Source organism: Thunnus maccoyii, chromosome 16 (genome assembly GCF_910596095.1).
Source record: "Thunnus maccoyii chromosome 16, fThuMac1.1, whole genome shotgun sequence".
In the NCBI taxonomy this organism is placed as follows: Eukaryota; Metazoa; Chordata; class Actinopteri; order Scombriformes; family Scombridae; genus Thunnus; species Thunnus maccoyii.
This window is the reverse complement of record NC_056548.1, coordinates 15,383,878-15,402,491: the sequence shown is the minus strand read 5'-3', so window position 1 is coordinate 15,402,491 and position 18,614 is coordinate 15,383,878. Positions and strand designations below refer to the sequence as shown.

The 18,614-nt window shown below is 43.2% G+C and overlaps 1 protein-coding gene across 13 annotated transcripts in view; it reads left to right on the top strand.

Annotated features, from left to right (window-relative positions):
* Nucleotides 1-18,614, top strand: part of LOC121880518 — a 177,714-nt gene that overhangs the window by 101,054 nt on the left and 58,046 nt on the right. For 8 of the 13 annotated variants that reach the window (XR_006091559.1, XR_006091561.1, XR_006091560.1 and 5 more), the window contains one exon: nucleotides 9,501-9,658. The exons of 2 other annotated variants lie outside the window; for them this stretch is intronic. Coding sequence is in view for 3 of the 11 variants with exons in the window: in XM_042387794.1 (XP_042243728.1) it covers nucleotides 9,519-9,658; nucleotides 13,744-14,047 (444 nt within the window). In the remaining 8 variants the exon portion in view is untranslated. Of the gene's footprint in view, nucleotides 1-8,943; nucleotides 9,374-9,500; nucleotides 9,659-13,743; nucleotides 15,679-18,614 lie in introns of those variants that run through there. 3 more of the 13 variants (XM_042387795.1, XM_042387796.1, XM_042387794.1) reach the window with 2 other exon arrangements.

Sequence of the window (18,614 nt, the reverse complement as noted above, 5' to 3'; positions counted from 1 at the left end):
TTGTGATTTACGTCTATGTGATGTCAACACACACATTCATACTATATATGCACATGCACACATACACGTTATAAACTGGTACGCACATACACAAATAAAATAAGAAAGAAGGACAGAAACACTGCAGCGAATCTGTCTTTAAAGGAAAACAACAGTCATGACAAATGGACACAGACAAAAGAGTATAAGATGCATAAAACAAACCTAAGTGATAGAGAGCCAGTCAAAAGCGCCACTGCAATATTCTGTAGCCAGTTTACATAATGGCTTGACGTATTAATGGGATAAACACAACGATAAATCTTGGTCAGGGAATGACATGCAAAGAATGCCGGAGCAATAGGCTTTTCGCAGTAGGAAAATAAACACTGATAAGACTGTGGGAATAATCATGAAGAGGTATGACATTGTGTGCACGTGTTAGTGCGTGCATGTACACACCCATACACATGCAAAACAAACACGGAGAAGCAACAGCAGCACCCAAAGTGCAGCAGCTTAGATTTCATGTAATACAAACTACTCAGGAGAGGATGGAGGAAGGCTCATATTGAATGTCTGAGTCTATTTCAATAAATAGTAGCTAGTGCCCATTGTCATGTCTTAAACCATCCAACAAATGGAATTTCCAATAGCGGACTGAGTTTGTACAAGCATTAAATCAATGGGAATGAATGAGCTTCTAGAAAGTAAGAAAAAAAAAATCAATTTTCATATACACTGGCTATTCTAACAGAACAGTGCTGACTGTGCTCGGCTCCAGTGTTTATGCCTGTAGTCAAAATGTCGACGAAAACAAGGAGCCTCTCTGCAATGCACGAAGCAAATAGAGATCCGCTAATAGAATCTGGGATATAAATTTTCCTGTCACCTTCTCTACTTCCAAGGAGCTTCTTGGTCGATAAGGGAGAGATTGGGTTGAAAATTGATTTTCCAGAATAATTGCTATTCTCTTCGTCAGGGGGACTCAAGTGTCTCCAAGGCTTTTTCCTATTACAGCTGCTGGCTCTCCAATTTACCTGCTCTGAGAAAATACATGAAAGGGCACAGCCTTTGGCCTCTATAATCATCAAGGTTGCGAGGCTTCCAGCAGATAAGATTTATGGTGAGTTCTGCGTGATTGGCCGGCAGTATTCTGTAGATTGATAACGTTTGACCTTTATGACACAAAACATAAATGACACTTTAACTTTTTATTGTCTCGTAGAAACCACATTGAACATATTTATTTTTCAGGTTAAGGTTGCAGTATTGCGTCATGCGGGCTAAATGGACTCTCTTGAGCAGGTTGTAAGCTTTGCAGAAATGTACTCTTTGCAGAAATGCGACAGCCTTCAGTCCTCGTGTTAATGTGACAGTTATTGACACAAGCCCACTCCTGTTGCCGACAAGCAGCCCGTCATTATGCTGCGTGTGTGTCATCACCACTTTGATCTCCTGTGCTCCTCCAAGCAGCAGCAAACAGGCCATTTGTAACAAAGGTGATTATTAGACAGATCATTACTGAGCCAGATCTAATTCCCCATAGCTGGTACCTGGTCTGGCCCTCCTGCGGCTGATCCCATCCCTTTGTACCATTTAGCTAACAATAACAACAGCCATTTATCTGAAAAGTAATAGCACTGCACTGGAGCCAGTGATGTGCACAGCCTGAACCAGATATTGTGGGCAAAAAGTTATTTGGAAGCATTTCAAAGTCCAGCTGAAGACTGCCAGACACCATTAACTGCCCCCAAAAACAAAAACCTTGCTCGTAAAATAGCACAAGTTTAAACTAAAAGCTGAATCACTCATGGTTTTATTTAAACATTTAACATGGACTCAACAAACACTGTATCTTGCCTGTGACTGGTGTGTATGTAATATATGCTGGGCGAACATGGAGCTGTGCTTCATCCATTAGAGATGTGTGGTGTGCTGCATCGTTCCGTATCATTGTGTGGAACAGAGGGAGTGATTCTCTCGCCTTCTGTCCTCCTGCATATCATACTCCGCTGCCACCTGAAGCCTCCTCGCTTTGCTCCACTGTACAAAACCCCATTGTGGTGTCTCTGAGATAAGCAGAGAAGAGGGTGAGAGAGAGAGGGAGAGGGAGAGAAGGCGAGAGACTCCTCTGGAGGCGCCAGGCCTATCTCCTCTATCTCCTCCAGGGAGCATGCCGGCATTCCCAAAGACACTGGTGCTAAGAGCCTCGTCGCCCTGCTGCCCACCTCCTGCACACACGGGAGAAGGAGACGTAGAGATTTATGTCACGGTAACCCAATCTCTTCCCTTCCTGAACTCCCCGTCCCCCTTGACTGCTTGTGAGAGCGAGCCAGAGTTTAAGAGTGGAGGGCTGCTGATGTTTTTGCAGCACAGAGGTGCACCGAGACAGACACAATGTTCTTTTTCTGTTGTTTCAATCTGATTTGTGAGGGCTACATTGATTTGTGTCTTCGTCGTGCTTGTGTGTGTGTGCATATACTGCACGCATATACAATATACAGTCAAAAGTTTGGACACACGGTCTTATTTAAGTAAATGAGAAGGTGTGTCCAAACTTTTGACTGGTACTGTATGTGTGCGCTGGTGTTCACAAGCATGCATCTACTGCAATACTGTATCTGATATCAGTGGCCTTACTTTATTTGGGACTGAGTGGGAGTGACTCCCACGGAAGGCTCTGAGAAGAGACGTGACGCTTAGAGATGGCAAAAATGAGGAGGTCAGATAAACACATTCACACATAGACACACACTCACACATGTGTTAACACATTTCAAGCCAATATTCACACAGTTCCATTTTTAGGATGCCTTCCTAATGCTCTTTGCTAATGCTCTCTAACATTTGAACATTCACCAGATTTTCATTTTTTTTTGCGTAGAAAACGGACGGAAAGAAACTGCGAAAAAGTTGAGACTTTTAAACTAAGCAGATGCTGGAAACAAGTTGTAAAGCCAAGATGAAGATTGCACTACTTCTTCTTATCCATACCTATTAGAATTCAAAGAGTCAACAATGTAGTGTAGGTGTAAATATTGAATGAAACACAGAATGTGACATCTCCTTGAATTCATAGGTTTAATATTTCATGGTTCAGAGGCACACCTGAGAGCAAAACATATGACTGAATCAAAACTTAATGTGGAACACGCAATATGCTGAAATGATGAAGTCAGGGGGAGGAGGAGACTGAATTACTGCATCGAGGATGACATAGTTGTATAGTAAAACACTGAACTGCAGTCACTTTTTATTTTAAACTTTTTAAAGGATTTAATCCTTAATTGTATAAATAAAAGATAACATGTTTAGAGTAAATGGCGTGTCCTTTATTTGATTCCAGATCTGCTATAACTGACATCCTATTTGTACTCAGTATTATCAATGTCAATCCAATTCTTCAGACAGAATCACAGATTTTTAAAATCTCTGTCTGTGGTGTTTCTCACCTGCACAAACTGCAAGAAAGCCTCCGTTAAATTAGAATCCACACATTTACTCTCACCTCCGCAGCATCTTCCAAACATGTGTCGAACCCACCAGGAGTCAGCCTTATGGAGATTTGAGCGTGTGTATTTGTGTGTGCTAGTAGGCCTTCCTGCATGTGTGTGTTCGGCATGACGTGGCAACCCCCTGCCCTGTTCAAACACGGCGTTGGCTGTGCAGGCAGCCTCATCGTCAGGCTTGGCTTGCCAGTGGTACACGCTGTGCCTGGCACCCTGCGGAGGGGGAAGGAAGGAGCACAGCAGGGCCAGGCCGCCTCCAACACCTCTCCCACCGAGCCAAAGGCCCCTCTGGTGGGGCTCTGAACACTAGAACAGGCCCAGGGAGAAATGATAATGAGGACCAAGACTGTGTTACACAGGATAACACATAGGGACGCCATCACAGGTTTTAAACCACACACACACACACACACACACATACACACACACACACACACACCAAGACGTAAACATGGAAATATCATATGTGCACAAGCATGCCTGCTCATAATCAGGCTGGCATGGATGCACACAATCAAACACACACTGACACACACACACACACACACACACACACACACACACACACACACACACACACACACACTCATCAAGACATTGTGTTGTTCTGTGTGGTTGTTGTGATCTTAAGATTCATGTCTTCTTTGCATTTCCAGAGATCTCTTGGCATTCAGTCAGCATTGCCAGTACTGTGAGATCTTTTTCCTTTGGGTCACAGTCGTTACTAGTCTGATAGATATCATTAATAATTCCAAATATTCTAAACTAAGCCATGCTGGCACTTCTGCCACCAGAAATGTAAAATGTACCACTGTCTGTGCATCAGAGCATTTCTCCTGCGTGTGAAAGATGTAATTGCTACAGTGGATTGAGTAGAACAAATATGACAAAGATGACAAACAGATCTCGGAATGTGGAAATGTTAAATTACGCCCAAAAACATCAGAATGTCTGATTTTTGAGAAAGTCATATGATCTCAATACAAATCTTATTTGTATTGCATGAGCAATTTGTTGACACAGGAAAAGTGAGGGATTTGAGACCAGAGCAAAGCATAACATTTGCGAAGGGTGTCGGGCTGAACTTCAGAATTCAAAATTTCCAAACAGCTTCGTTACTGCCCCCCCATACATCACCTGCTTCTGTATATATGTTTTATGAATGTTAGTTTCTAAAAGTTTCTTAGTTTAGTTTCTTTTCTAGTTTTTTTATTCTTGTCATCCCACCACATTTGTCAAATCTCTATTCTACACATTCCAGCTTTAGTAGGTACAATTTTTTGATCATTTATGTGCATGTATTGATAATTTGTGTGCACAAATTTGTAATTTAGTACCTCAAGTTCATTACCTGCAGTCTTTAGATGTCTTCATGTGAGGTAACAGTGCTAACTATGTTGAATGGAGTGATTTGGAGGCATTTTGAGTAAGAGAATATGTTTTTTAACTCAGATTTGAGGTCACAAAAGACATATTAGTAATTTGAAGGCAATAGTTTGCTTGAGAGAACAAGTTTGAAAATTCAAGGGTAGAAATTATTAATATGAGGAAACAAATTACAAATTCATGTTCACAAATTATCATAAAACTTTACCCTTGATAGCTGATCCCATACTAGACATGCTGATGTGTTTAATGGCCCATAAAAGGAGAATATGTGTAGAGATTGAATGAATGAATGAATGAATTGCTTGTTGATTGTTTGAATGATTGTTTGGAAACCTTTTTCAGTGCAACTTCAGGTGAAAAGACTGAGAACGTTCTGATAAATAGCACCAAATTATTTGAGACCGTGGTAAAGATTTAAGCAACCTGAAAACAAAACAAAACCAAAAGTGACAAGTATCAACTCATGTGTTGATAGAATTATGCAGATCCAACAGGTGATTACAGCACCAGTGGGAAGCGTATGGGCTGTAGATATAAACCATAGCATGCATGTGTGACTGCTTTGCGAGATGTTAAAGATGAGAGGGGATGAAAATTGGATTAAATTGTGTGTGGCAGCTCACTGTAGGGAGGTAATTAGGGACAAACATTGAGACGCAGAGTCTGATCTCTCCTGCTGGAGGTTAAGTGAAATAGGAGCTGTGAGTCCCAGCGTCCCGGTGGCACAGTGATTAGAATTTCCTAATGTGGGGCTAATGGGATGTCAGCCGGGAGCAGAACCCCTACACAGAACCACTCATAACAACAAGTGGTCAAAGATCAAGCCTGATTAAAGAGATAGAGAGGAGAAACAGAAACACATTGCCAGTGTTGATGAAGAAATAGACGCTTCTGGGAATTATAAATCCCGACCGTCGGCTATATTCTCATGTCATTCAGGAATGTGAAGAGGAGAAGTTGGACGTTACCGTTTTGAAATTAGATACATGATTGGGTTTGAAAAACAATGCTAGTATTTTATTTTAATAACCAGCAGCTTGCAAATGTTTTTCTGTTTCCACAAAAATGTTATTTTACTACTAGGTCTTTATATCCACAACTCAAACCTCAGTGAGTTGCAAATCTGCACATTTATACATCATTAAGATTAACCACAAGATAAAAACAATTGTAGACAGATGTCTGAGTCAAATTTTCAACTGATTTGAATGGTGTGTTACTACTATTACTGCTGTTCTACTTTCTCCCTTTCCTTAATCTCACATACCTACTCCTATTTCCAGTTCTGTGTCTCTAGCTCGTTTATTTTCTGCGTTCACCGACTCCGACCCCAGCTTGCGTTTGCATATTTGATCAAACCCTGGTGAGGATTTGATAGCGTCACTAGTTGCCTGTTGCAGCGGGGCCTGTGGTTGAAATAACAACAATAGCAACACAACTTGACTGCCAGCCCCTGATGATGAAACGACAGGGGGAAACAAAAGCAGCCCCCAGAGCTGCAGATGTTGACGCTGGAAGCTGTTTGTTGTGCGGAGGTGTGTTTTTGAGGTAGAGGTGGTGCGCTTGATTGTCATGCAAGCTGAAGACGAATTTCTACTTTTGTGCAACAAAGGTGGACAATAAAGTTGTTTTGATTTTGTGGGAGTATATGAGTGTGTGTTTGATTGTGTGTGGGTGTGTGAACACATGTGCTTGCACGTTTTTTTTGTGTGTGTGTGTACTGTATATCTGTCTTTGTGCATGTGTGTCAATGCTGTGGCCCTTTGGCTATGAGGAACCCAGCTGGGAGGAAGAGTGAATGCATTCATCCTGGCTCTCAGGGGCCGGGGGCCACACAGGTACCCAACGAGGGGATGAAAGGCTGCTCTGCAGATGTCACCCGCTGGGGTTCAATGGCCTAGCCAGCAAATGTCATGTTTGGCAGCTGGCATGCTGCTGCTCTCCCACCAGTTGTTGGCAGAGGCGTCTTCTAAAGGATGCTAGAGTGGGATGCAAGCACCGGGAGCGCCCTAATGGGAGCAACATTAAAGGGAGTTGCTGGCTTCTGTCTGTCATAGAACATTAACCTTGTCCTGTTTCCTGCCTCTCTCGGGCAGCTGACGCATACACGCTTCCTCTTTTTCACTCACACACACACTCACACACACACACACACACACACACATACACACACACACACACGTGTGCATTTTTGCACACAATAGTACTCTCCATTGAGCTCACTACCTGCTTTACAGACTAAAGGGTCAGTTCACTAAATTGTGAAAAATATTTTCTCACCTTGCCTTTCATGGGATCTAGCTATGCATAATTTTGGTTTATTAGTCCAGATTTTGAGATATTGTCTCTGAGATTCCACCCCAGTACGATCAGGGTGATTGAGATTTTGGACATTTTAAAAATTTAACTGCAAGGTGTCTTATTAGAAACAGTGACCTTTTTACTCTGAAAAATTCACATAAGTTTTTATAAGGACTGTTTCTCAGGTAGAAAATGGTTCCAATGAAAACTGCTAACAACCGGGTGAGGATTTTTTTTTTTTCTGTAATTTGGGTGAACCAACCCTTTAAAGAACCAGCTAAACAATGGGACTGTAAGATACCATAATTCATTAGGTGAAAATATTTTCATGTTGACTCTCACTCATGCAGCAACTGTCATTGCTTGAGGCTGAAGCCAATGTGGAAGTACTTTAAAGTTCACTGCCACTGATGCCTGCTAGATGCTGGCTCCAAAAAATCTCTGGTTCCATTTGACTCCCATTCAGAAAACATCAACATCTCTCCAGAAATACTAAGTCAATAATTTTATTTCAGTGAGTCAATATGGTGTCAATGACTAAATTTGGGCTGTCTAATGTGGTGGTTGTCATTTTGGAAATTATTGCTCTGATTTGAAGACTTACAGTATCCTTTGTGGGCGTTGACAGTTGGCTCACCCGCTGCTCTCCCTGGCTCCTGGACTTGCACTGAGTCCAGGAGCCAGAGCACTGAATATTGTCACAATATTTCGGTAAGTTAACGTTACTTGATTGCGAAACCCCTGCTCTGCTTGGGGTTCCCAGAAGGCTAGCATTCGCTTTAGTCCATGGTAGTGGGGCTTGTTTCCAGAACATGGAAGGCAACATGCCACACTCCATATTTGAAAGGTCCTGACTCCAAATGGAAAAGATGGTGCCGACCATAAGCTGCAACTCTGGGCTTCAAACTGGCTTCAATGCAAACCAATGGGTGAAGTTACACATTGCTATGTCCATGTTTGTGTACAGTCTATGCTCTCACCTTTTCTCAAACAATGTCTTTTGACTGAATCTGTCTTTCCCTGTTTTCCCTGACCATGTGGTTCAGTGTCAAAGGTCACATGAGCGGCCAGTGGTTTGCTGCTGCTGTCCCACAGCTGAGCTCCCCGAGGTTACTTTCACACAGAAACATCACCTGCCATGAACAAAAGCTACACATCTTAACACATCCAGATGCATACACACATGCACTCTGAAAACACAGCTTATTTATGTAACACATCCTCTAAAAGATAACATTTTGTCAACCAAATAAGTTGAAGCCAGACAAAACATTAAAACAGTTGTACATATGCACAAACAGTATTTCCAAAAGGGCTATCCACTCACCGGCTTCTTTATTAGGAACACTTGTGCAGTCTAATGCAATACAACAGCTTTACCATAAATTCTACTTTTATGAAGCTTATGCATTTTCAGTTTTTGTTGACATTGCCAGAAAGGTGATAATTCTACTTCTACTATGTTTATTATTGAGGTCGTAGTGGGTAGTGGTGGTGTACTGGAATGCATGATATTGAAAAGTGTTCCCAATATTTTGCCCTTATTATACATGTATGTTAATGGAGTGGACAAAATATTAGGAAAACCATTTAATATAATGCACTCCAGTACACCACCACCACCCTTTACAACCTCAATAATAAACATAAAGTAGAATTATCACCTTTCTGACAATGTCAACAAAAACTGAAAATGTATGAGCTTCGTAAATGTAGAATTTATGGTAGAGCTGTTGTATTGGATTGCATTAGATTGCACAGGTGTTCCTAATGAAGTGGCCGGTGAGTGTATGTTAAGATGTATAGATGTTAATCCCCTTTCAGCAAATGACAGTGTTTCAAATGTGTGCAGTACAATAGAATGGGGGCAGGGCCGTCAACATACATCAGGTCAGTTGTCCCAGGCCCTGGGTCAAACCTTTAAATAATCTGCTGGAACAATTTGTCAAAAATACATATTTTTGAAAACTTTATATAGTATTTGTGAGTCACATAAAAGCTTGTTATTTTTTTATCTTCCTAATTTTCCTTGACATAGTGTTCAAAAACAATTTTACTTTCCATCCCTGTAATGCAAAAATCTGTCATGCTACTGAAAGCTCAAAAGTTTAATCCCCCTCCAATAAACTTTCAAGCTGCAACAAGTACAGCCCCACCTGCGATGGGGGTGCAGCGTATTAATCGAGAGCAAGGTGAGACATCCATTTAGCTAGCTTAAACATCTGGCAAACACAGCCACTAATAGCTACCACCTAGCTTTAACTTTAATGTCCAGTTATTAGTTTGTATAAAAGCCTAACACAACGCGTCCTCTGACAGAAACAGCTGAGTCTGGAGATGGAAGTAGCTGCGTCAGAGAGGAGATACGGCGAGGAGGAGAGACCCAGCCTCCAGATGAGAGCGGGGCAGGAGAGGCTAGCTGCGTTGGAGAGGAGAGGGAGGGAGACACAGCGCCTGGCCCGGAGTCAGAGCAGCAGGTAGATGATGCAAGCACAAGCAAAATAGCATCAGAGACTAATCAATCATTTTATCCGGCCACTGTATTATGGCTGGATAAAATGACTGATTCTGACAGGGTGAACCTGGGATGTGTCATGGCACAGAGAACACCTTTCACAGAGATCGCAAAGGAAACACGAAAAGATGCAGAGGGCAGGGCATCCCCAAGTTACCTGACATATTCTAAATCCCCTAGTGGCTGTGAAAAAACAGAGAGGGACTGAGTAATATGTAGCAGCTCTAAAAAAAGCTTTACTTTACTTACCATGCTTGCTGTTCTCTTTTGAACTAGACAAAAAGTCATGCATGCACTGAATTCCATAGATGGGATGAAAATTGCTAATATCAAATGGCAAAAGCTTTACGAAAAATTTCCAGAGCATAAGAGAAACAGTGCGCATAAACACTGTTATTGGAAATGGAAGAACCTGCAGCATTCTGTCCCACAATCATCTGGAATTGACAGCTGACAGCAAAAACTCATGGAGTCAGAAATCGAAAAAAAACCCCCAAAGTACTACCAGAGACTGTTGCTGGATGTATTTAGCCTCCAGGAATCTATCATTCAGGGGCAACACAGACTCAATGAGCCAGATAATGGGCATTTTCAAGGCATAATTGAGCTATTGGCAAAGTCCGATAACATCCTATATGATCATTTACAAAACATTAGGGAGCACCAGCAACAGGAAAGAGAGTCCAAACCCATTACCTTTCACCTGACAGGCAAAATTAACTTATTGATCTTTGTGCTTGGCATGTCATAAAGACTATTTTGAGTCAAAAACAAGAGGCAAAGTACTATTCCATAATGTGTGATGCTACCCCAAATGTCTCAAACATGGAGCAAAATGTACTGTTGGTGAGGTGCCTATCCAACTGCCTCTGCGGATGGGTATGAAGTAAATGATCGTTTCATAGAATTTAGGGACTTCTCAAAAAAGACAGGAGATGATATTGCAGCAAAGTTGGAAGAATCATTGAGTGAACATGGAATTGATATAGCCGACTGCAGAGGTCAGTGAATGAGTAAAAATCTCTTTGCCACACACTCCCTGTGTGCGTCTCACACTTTTAACCTAGTTGGAGTCCATGCAGTCTAGGCCTGCCCAGATATAGACACATTCTTTGGCTTTAACAATCAACGATGCAAGTTATTCAGTGCAAGCTCTCACCGATGGGGAATCTTACAGAAGGTTTTGGACTGTTCTCTGCACCGCTTGTCTGGCACACGATGGAGTGCATGCAGAGAGGCAATGCGCCCAATGGCAGTGCGCCCAGTGGCAAAGCATTTCCCTGATGTGATCCATGCATTAGACGCCCTCGCCACAACAGGTAACCTCACCAATGAAGCCAGATCTGAGGCGCAGGTCTTAAGGACCTACTTCCACTCCTTTAATGCAGTTGTGCTCCTCACATTTTGGGTCAAGGTGTTACAATGCATTACAGGATAGAAACCTCATCATCCAGTCCTCAGCCATTTCCCTTGATGTGCAGGCTGCCAATATAAAGGCACTGGAGGAAGAAATGGCCTGCATGTGTTGATCATGGGACAGTTTTCTGATGGAGGCAACTGCTGTTGCCAGTGCCATGGGCATCAAACCAAAGTTGGAAATGAGACAAAGAAAGAGGAAGCATTTTTTTGATGAGATGGAACATGAAATATAGGAAAGACCGGATACCCTATTCAGAAATGAAGTGTGTTATGTTGCAATTGACAGCATTATCTCTCAACCAAGTGCGCGGCTCATATCAATGAAGCAGATATGTGACGAGTTCTGCATCCTTTGGAAATCCTGAAATATGTCAAAGGATGACATCAATGTGTCGTGCACAAGGCTCTCTGGGAAATATGTGAATGATCTCACAGATTCACTTAAAGACCAAATTCACCACTAATAGAATATGCAATGCAACTTTTGAAGATGGCTACTAAATGGAGTTATTATTATAACAAAATTCAGGAACAAGACCACGCCCCTCTCTTTCACTAAATTCAATCACCTGTGCCTCACTAATTCAATCATCCGTGCATACCTATATAAGCGTGTCTAACCCCTTTCTCTCCCGTACGTCTCAGTTCTCACGCGACCTACGACACGCTTGCATTGCAAACGCTTACCTCCCGCCCGTGCTCCGTGATCCACGTTCCTCGGCAACACACCGCCCACAACTAGATCCAGCAGTACCAATGTGATATCTTCTTCACCACCACATCCACATGGAACCCTTCTCCTCCAGACACCGCGCTTCTGATCAGCTGGGATCCAGACGCTCCACACGCATCTACACAATGGCCCACTCGGACGCGGCTCTTTTCCAAGCGATTAACATCTTCAATTGGAGGTTTGCTCACCTCCGGCGAGCTCTCGAGGAGACGTCACGATGCAGGGCCAGGTTGTATCTTCCCCTGTGCCTGCTCCCTCCCTGTCTGATCTGTCTCGTGTTTTCCGTTTTTTCTCTCATCCCCATGTCCGCAGGCTGCACAATCAACCCCCGCACATGCATCCCCTCATCCTTTCCTCTTCCCTTTCTTCAGCAGCAGCTGCCTCTACGCTTTTGACTCCACCTGATCCAGCAGCTCCTTCTTTTATGTTTCTTCCCTCAGCCACCTCCGGTCCAGCCGTTACCACAGCAACAGTTGCACCGAGCCACGATGCTCCCTCTGATGGACCAACTCAATTTCCTACTGTTCTATCCCTGTTCCCCTCCCTTCCCCAACAGCCAAATGTTTTATCTGTGTCTACAGCATTCATCCCTCCATCTCTTCATCCCTCTCCCCTCGACCCTCATCCCTTCATCCCTTTACCCTCATCCCTTCATCCCTCGACCCTCATCCCTGGACCCTCATCCCTTCATCCCTCCCCCTTCGACCCTCATCCCTTCATCCCTCATCCCTCCATCCCTTCATCCCTCGACCCTCATCTCGTCATCCCTCCCTTGATCCGTCCACTGGCACTTTCACTCTGGTCTCCGCTGACCCTCCTTCATCCCGCCACCAAACACTGTCTACAACCATGCCATCATCTCTAACATCCATAGACATTAAACGCCCTACACTATGCGCCGGTGGACCATCTCGACCACCATGCCATCCGCTTTCCTGCCCTTGGTTCAAGCACGTTTTCTACCCAGTCCTTGAACCTCCTTCATCCCACCCCTCAATCCTCCTTTATCCCACCACCACGCACAGTTCACGATCACGCTGATATCTCATACACCCATACAAATCACACGCCCAAAACCATGCTCCAACCGACCATCCCAATCGCCAGTTTTCCCGTTTTCTTATTCTTGGTCCATCTGCGGTTTCCAACTAGTCGTCATTTCTCCTCCATCCCTCCACTTGTCCCTTCTTCACGCCACTCATCAACCCTCATTCATCCCTCTGTATCCGATCTTCATCTAGCCTTTTATGACCCTCTCAGCTCTCATCCTACCCCCTCATCCTCTGACGCCCCCAAGCGCTTTCCAAGACAACCGCACTACCTAATCCCACAACATCCTGCCGTGCTCAGACGCAGCAGTAGGTGGTCCGCCTCCGATCAGCCACCTGAACAGTCCCCACCTCACCCACCCTCTGCTCTCTATGAACTGTACCATGTTATCTTCGCAGCTCTTCTTTGGGGGTATGAGCGGTCTTCCAGTCATCCTCGTTCATACAGCCTACTACATCGTCGTCGACCATTATAAACTAGAAATTTATATCCTTGGCACCAGACTCAGATTCCACACCTGAAAGCCGGTCCCTCCTTGGTGTCTAACCCCTTTCTCTCCCATACGTCTCAGTTCTCACGGCCCACCCCCCCCAAACCCCATTCTTCTCCTCTCTCCCCTCACAATGAGCGTCACGGTGGCTCACAGTGCTTAGCACTTGTGCCTCACAGCAAGAAGGTCCTGGGTTCGAACACTGGCCGTCCCAGGTCTTTTCTGTGTGGAGTTTGCATGTTCTCCCCGTGTTCGCGTGGGTTTCCGCCAGGTACTCCGGTCTCCTCCCACCATCAAAGACATGCTTGTTAGGGTTAATACTTCCACATAAGTGATTCTTCTCATCCTATTCTAGGAACCACAGGGGGATGACGAAGCAGAAAGCTCATCGAGACATGTCCCCCACTCTGAGTCTTGACCCCCGGGTTCCTAGACGCTCCAGCCTCTTTGTGATTCCATTTGGTCCCCGGTCATCCCAACGCCAACGACCCCCTTCATCCCTCTCCTCTACCCCATCGTCCCACCGTACACGACCCAGACCAACCTTCAACTCCCATTCATCCCCCGGCAATCGACCCCTTCATCCCTCTCCTCGATCCGCATCCAGCCCACCATACACTCTCCTCATCAATCCTGAACCCTCTCGACAATCCAAATAAATCTACTTTTATACCGTTCAAATGGCGTGGTCTTTGTTAGTGAAATGCCATATAAAGTATGGAACTACAGAGCATTTATGGAGATCTGTGCATCCTGCTGCGCATTTTCCAGTCTCTGCATGTGACTGTGACTGGAGGTGAGCAGGCCTTCAGTAAAATGAAGCTCATAAAAAACTACTTGCGCTCTACCAGGAGAGGTTAAACGGTTTGGCAATGCTCTCCATAGAGTGTCAACTTGCCCAGAAACTGGACTTTAAAGACATCATAAATGACTTTGCTATAAGGAAAATTCGGCGCTTCAGTTTCAGACTAAACAGTAGCCACTAGAACTAATGTTTAATTGGACGTGGTTTTCTTGTGCGGTAAAGAAAAGGTTAGTACAGTGGGATTCATTCATGCATTCATTGCATGCCTATTTTGCTCGATAATAAGACTGTGCATGGGAAGTCTATGAGCATATGTAACACAGTACCTGTTTTACGCATTTACATTTGAAAAATTGACTGTGGTGACTGAAAAAACTATGGTGGGTTATTAACAGTAATGAATATATTGGTTTATAATGTGTGTGATAATTATGTATGTAGACCTATTTTTGGGCTGTTTAAGGTCCCAATATATATTTTTGTATCATTAAATAACGGATTTGTTATCAATTTAATATATCTCTAATATGATTGAATTTTAGTGGTGGGGCTGGCCTGTTAGTTTAGTTTTGTTTTGGATCAAATAGTGTGTCGGAACGGAGAGTTCTTTTGCAGTGCGCAAATGGAACATGTGTTGTGTGTGCGTTATGGCCAGTCAGCGACCTGTGTGCAGTCGGGACTAGGGGGTGGGGGGCCTTTGGAGATCATCTTGTCCTGGGCACGAGCAAGACACACGGCAGGCCTGATGGGGGTGATGGTGTATTTTTTCCTGCTAGTCACACAGTAATTCCATTGGCATTGACAATACTGTTCCAGTCATTGGCCTTTGTGTTAATGCTCACCAGGGCCTGAACATGAAAATCCCATTTGTGCAAACGCTAAAGGAATGCATTAAAGAAATGTCAGTTTCTCACTGTAGGATTGCTATTTAACAACACATCAATCCCACATGAGAAAACACATGGGGAAAGAGCTGAGAGTGTGTGTGTATGTGTGTGTGTATGTGTCTGTATGTGTGTGTGTGAATAAGTGAGAAAGTGAGTGAGATCACTTTCCCGATCAGTTCCTGTCAAGTCACTAATAAGAAACATATACATACTGCATTTTCAAAGAAGGATGAATCAATGGGTTCACTTACTCATCAAACTACATGTAAGAATTTCCTGACATTTCCATTGACGCTCCACTGCTTTTATTTTCTTTACCCGGACAGTTTAAAAGAATGCTTATGTCTAACTGAAGTTTTGTGTTTTGCAACATCTGTGATTACTTAGAATTGGACTCTCCTAAATACAGGCAACTGGCAAACAATATGTGCAATGTCCTTATCATTTAAAAATGTTACGTTATAGCACAACTACATATTCTTTCAGGTTTGCATGGTAATGGATCCATTTTTGGAGAAAAAGTAGTGTCAAAACTTTTAGTGAAATAAAGTTATTTTAAGTGATCACTAACTAACTTGGTGTTAATTTTAAAGGAATAGCTTGACGTTTTTGGAATATATGCTTATATATGCTATAGCCTGTAGATGTTAGCTTAGCTTAGCACAAAGCCTGGAAACAGGGGGAAAGAGCTAGCCTGGCTTTGTCCAAGGTTTGCAAAATCTGGCGGCCAGCATGTCTGAAGCTTACTAATTAAGACGTTCTATCTTATTTGTTTAATCCATACAAAAGCAGAAGTGTAAAAGCCTAAATTCAGAGTTTTACAGGGAGATTTTGTGCCAGACTACTTCTTGGTAACTGGTCCCAGACAAGAGAGTTTTTACACTTCAGTTTTTTACAAATTAAACAAATGAGATACAGTATATTGTGTTAACTTTAGTGCTGCAGATTCTGTTACCTGTTTTCAGTCTTTGCGCTAAGCTAAGTTAACCAGTTGTAGCTTCAGATCAATCTTCTCATACCACCCAAAATGTCAAATTTGTGCTTGAAACCCATAATTCAATCCACCACTGAAATTCAAAACAGTTGAGTCACTTTTATTGTCTGATAGTCTGTAGTTTTCTGAAGGTTTGTTTACATGATTCATGTTTGCAACTGCAGCAGAAAAAAAATAGGTCCATATTTTCAGTTATGATCAGCTGAGAAGCACAAACATTCTTGGCTTACATCTATAAGTCAAACTATGTGTATTTAATTCATATGTTATTATGTAAATATTCACATAGTTTATATGATTGGGCCTTTAAAAGAGACATCCTTCCTTCTGTGTGTTATAAAGAGAGCTCATACACTCATCTCAACCTATTCTGCTCGCTGTCTCTAGAAACACTGTAGCTTAACACCGTATGCCGACACATTACCTACACACACAAACACACACACATTCACATATGCGAGCACATACATAAACACACATGCATACACGAACATACTCACAGACACACACACGCACGTGCCAAGTGGACAAATCACACCCAGGGGATTTGGATGCATGCAATTAAGATTATGATCAATGACAAGTCAATCATGAGAGCCTGTTCTCCTCTCCCTTCCCCAACTCAGCAATTATTCTCCAGCTGGTGGGGTCTGCCCTGAACCATTGGAGGAGACATTATACTCCTCTTTTTCCATAATTTCTTTTTCCTACTGCCTCCACCCCTTCTCCTCCTCCCTCCCTCCCTTTCTTACCCTGACTTCCCATACAGAGCAGTTTGCTTTGTCCTCCCCTGCTACTCCTCCTCTCCGTCATCTCTGTGGAGCAGTTAGCTCTGTCAGTCACATCTGACAGCTTGGGGCTCTTCACCATTAGCCCCTGGCCTTTCAGCCTTCAGACTCCATGTTAGGTCATATTCCCCCCCAACACCAAACAGACAGATGAAGGATGGGTTTAATGTTCCCCTCAGTTGAATGTTGAAAAACTTCAAAGTGCCAGCTTTGAAAGAATGATATATGGTACGTTACCACTAATTTGAGCTGGACAAATGCCAAATGTGGCCAAACTTATTTTAGTTACTATTGTTTTCAGTGTTGTCACTTTAATAGCTGCTCATTTTTGTTGACCAGTCAGAGCTGTGTTGAATATACACAGACAACAGCAGGAGAAGAGCTGAAGAGCCCTGTTTTTTGTTGTTTTTTTTATCGGCAGCCCAAACATGCTGGATTTCACAGTTTCTCAGGTACATTTACTACTGTGCTAGCAACTGTACTGAATGATAGTGTTCTGTGTGGTCGTGTACGTTGAAGAGAGGCATGCGCTCGGCTTTGTCCATAATTCATAATAGAAAGGCTGGCGGGCCGGCCAGCGAACCCATCGCTCCTGTGCTATCTGAGAGAAGATAAAGGAGGCAGGTGTGAGGAGGAAATTAATGTAAATCCATCAGTCTTCAATTAGAGCTCTGTTCACACCCAAAATAAAGACTCCATCTCAAACCAATAGGACCCTAGCTTTATTCACATCCCAACCCCACCTGCACCACCACAACAGCAGCAGCTCTACCGTGTAAACACTCAGGAGCTATATAATGCAATGTTTAATGATGAGAGTGCATGGGATGTGTGATATGTGCAGGTGCAGGGTGTTATCTAGCTCGTGAACAGCAGCCATGGTGTACACGGTTGTCCATTAGGCTCCCAGTATGTGGCCGAGCTAATTCTGTGTGCCTGGAGGTGCAGGGGCAGAGGCTCTCCATGGACTGTGGGCTGGGGGAAGAACTGCAGTTTAACCTAATTTGGTTCTAATTATGAAGACAGGAAGTCCACCTGCCACACATACGGCTGTGTTCTCCTCCCCTGCAAGGGTAGGAGAGAGTCTGGAGAGAGAGGGAGGGGGAGGGAGGGCATAAGGAGGGTGTGAGAGAGAGAGTGCATGATTTCTTTTTTCTTTTTATCTTGTGTTGTGTCCTTCTATGTGGTACACAAAGTCCTGTCATTGCACAGCATATGCAGTACCCTCACAGCTGATACCAAACTGAATATTTTAAATATCTGCCTCGACAATAAATATTTGAAAAGCAAATAGCCCATTAGATAAGAATTTCAATGAGCTTTGGGAGTCCTACAAATGTCAAAATGAATGTTATCTGACAAGAACAAAACAGTATAATCTCAACAGTACCATTACAGCTATGCCAAACATTGAATCAGCCTTGATATTTATCTCTTGGTTGGTGACTTGGGAAGATTTACATCTCATTGTTTTTAGTTTCAGAGATTTTTTTTTTTTTTGGTGATTGTCGAGACTGGTGTCAGCCATAACAACTTGCCACAGATGATTTGTGTAGTTTGAACATGGTGCTAAAGTTCTCAGTTATCACATGACATCACCATGAGAAGGTTTCGGTGAACCAAGGAGTTGCTTGCTGGCGAGTGAAAACCAGACAACGCACCCGTTTAGGTTTGCTTTGTTGCTGATTGTGTTCTATTGCATTCTTGGCTACATGACTCAGATGTGTAGAGCTTCTCCTATTAACTTGCATC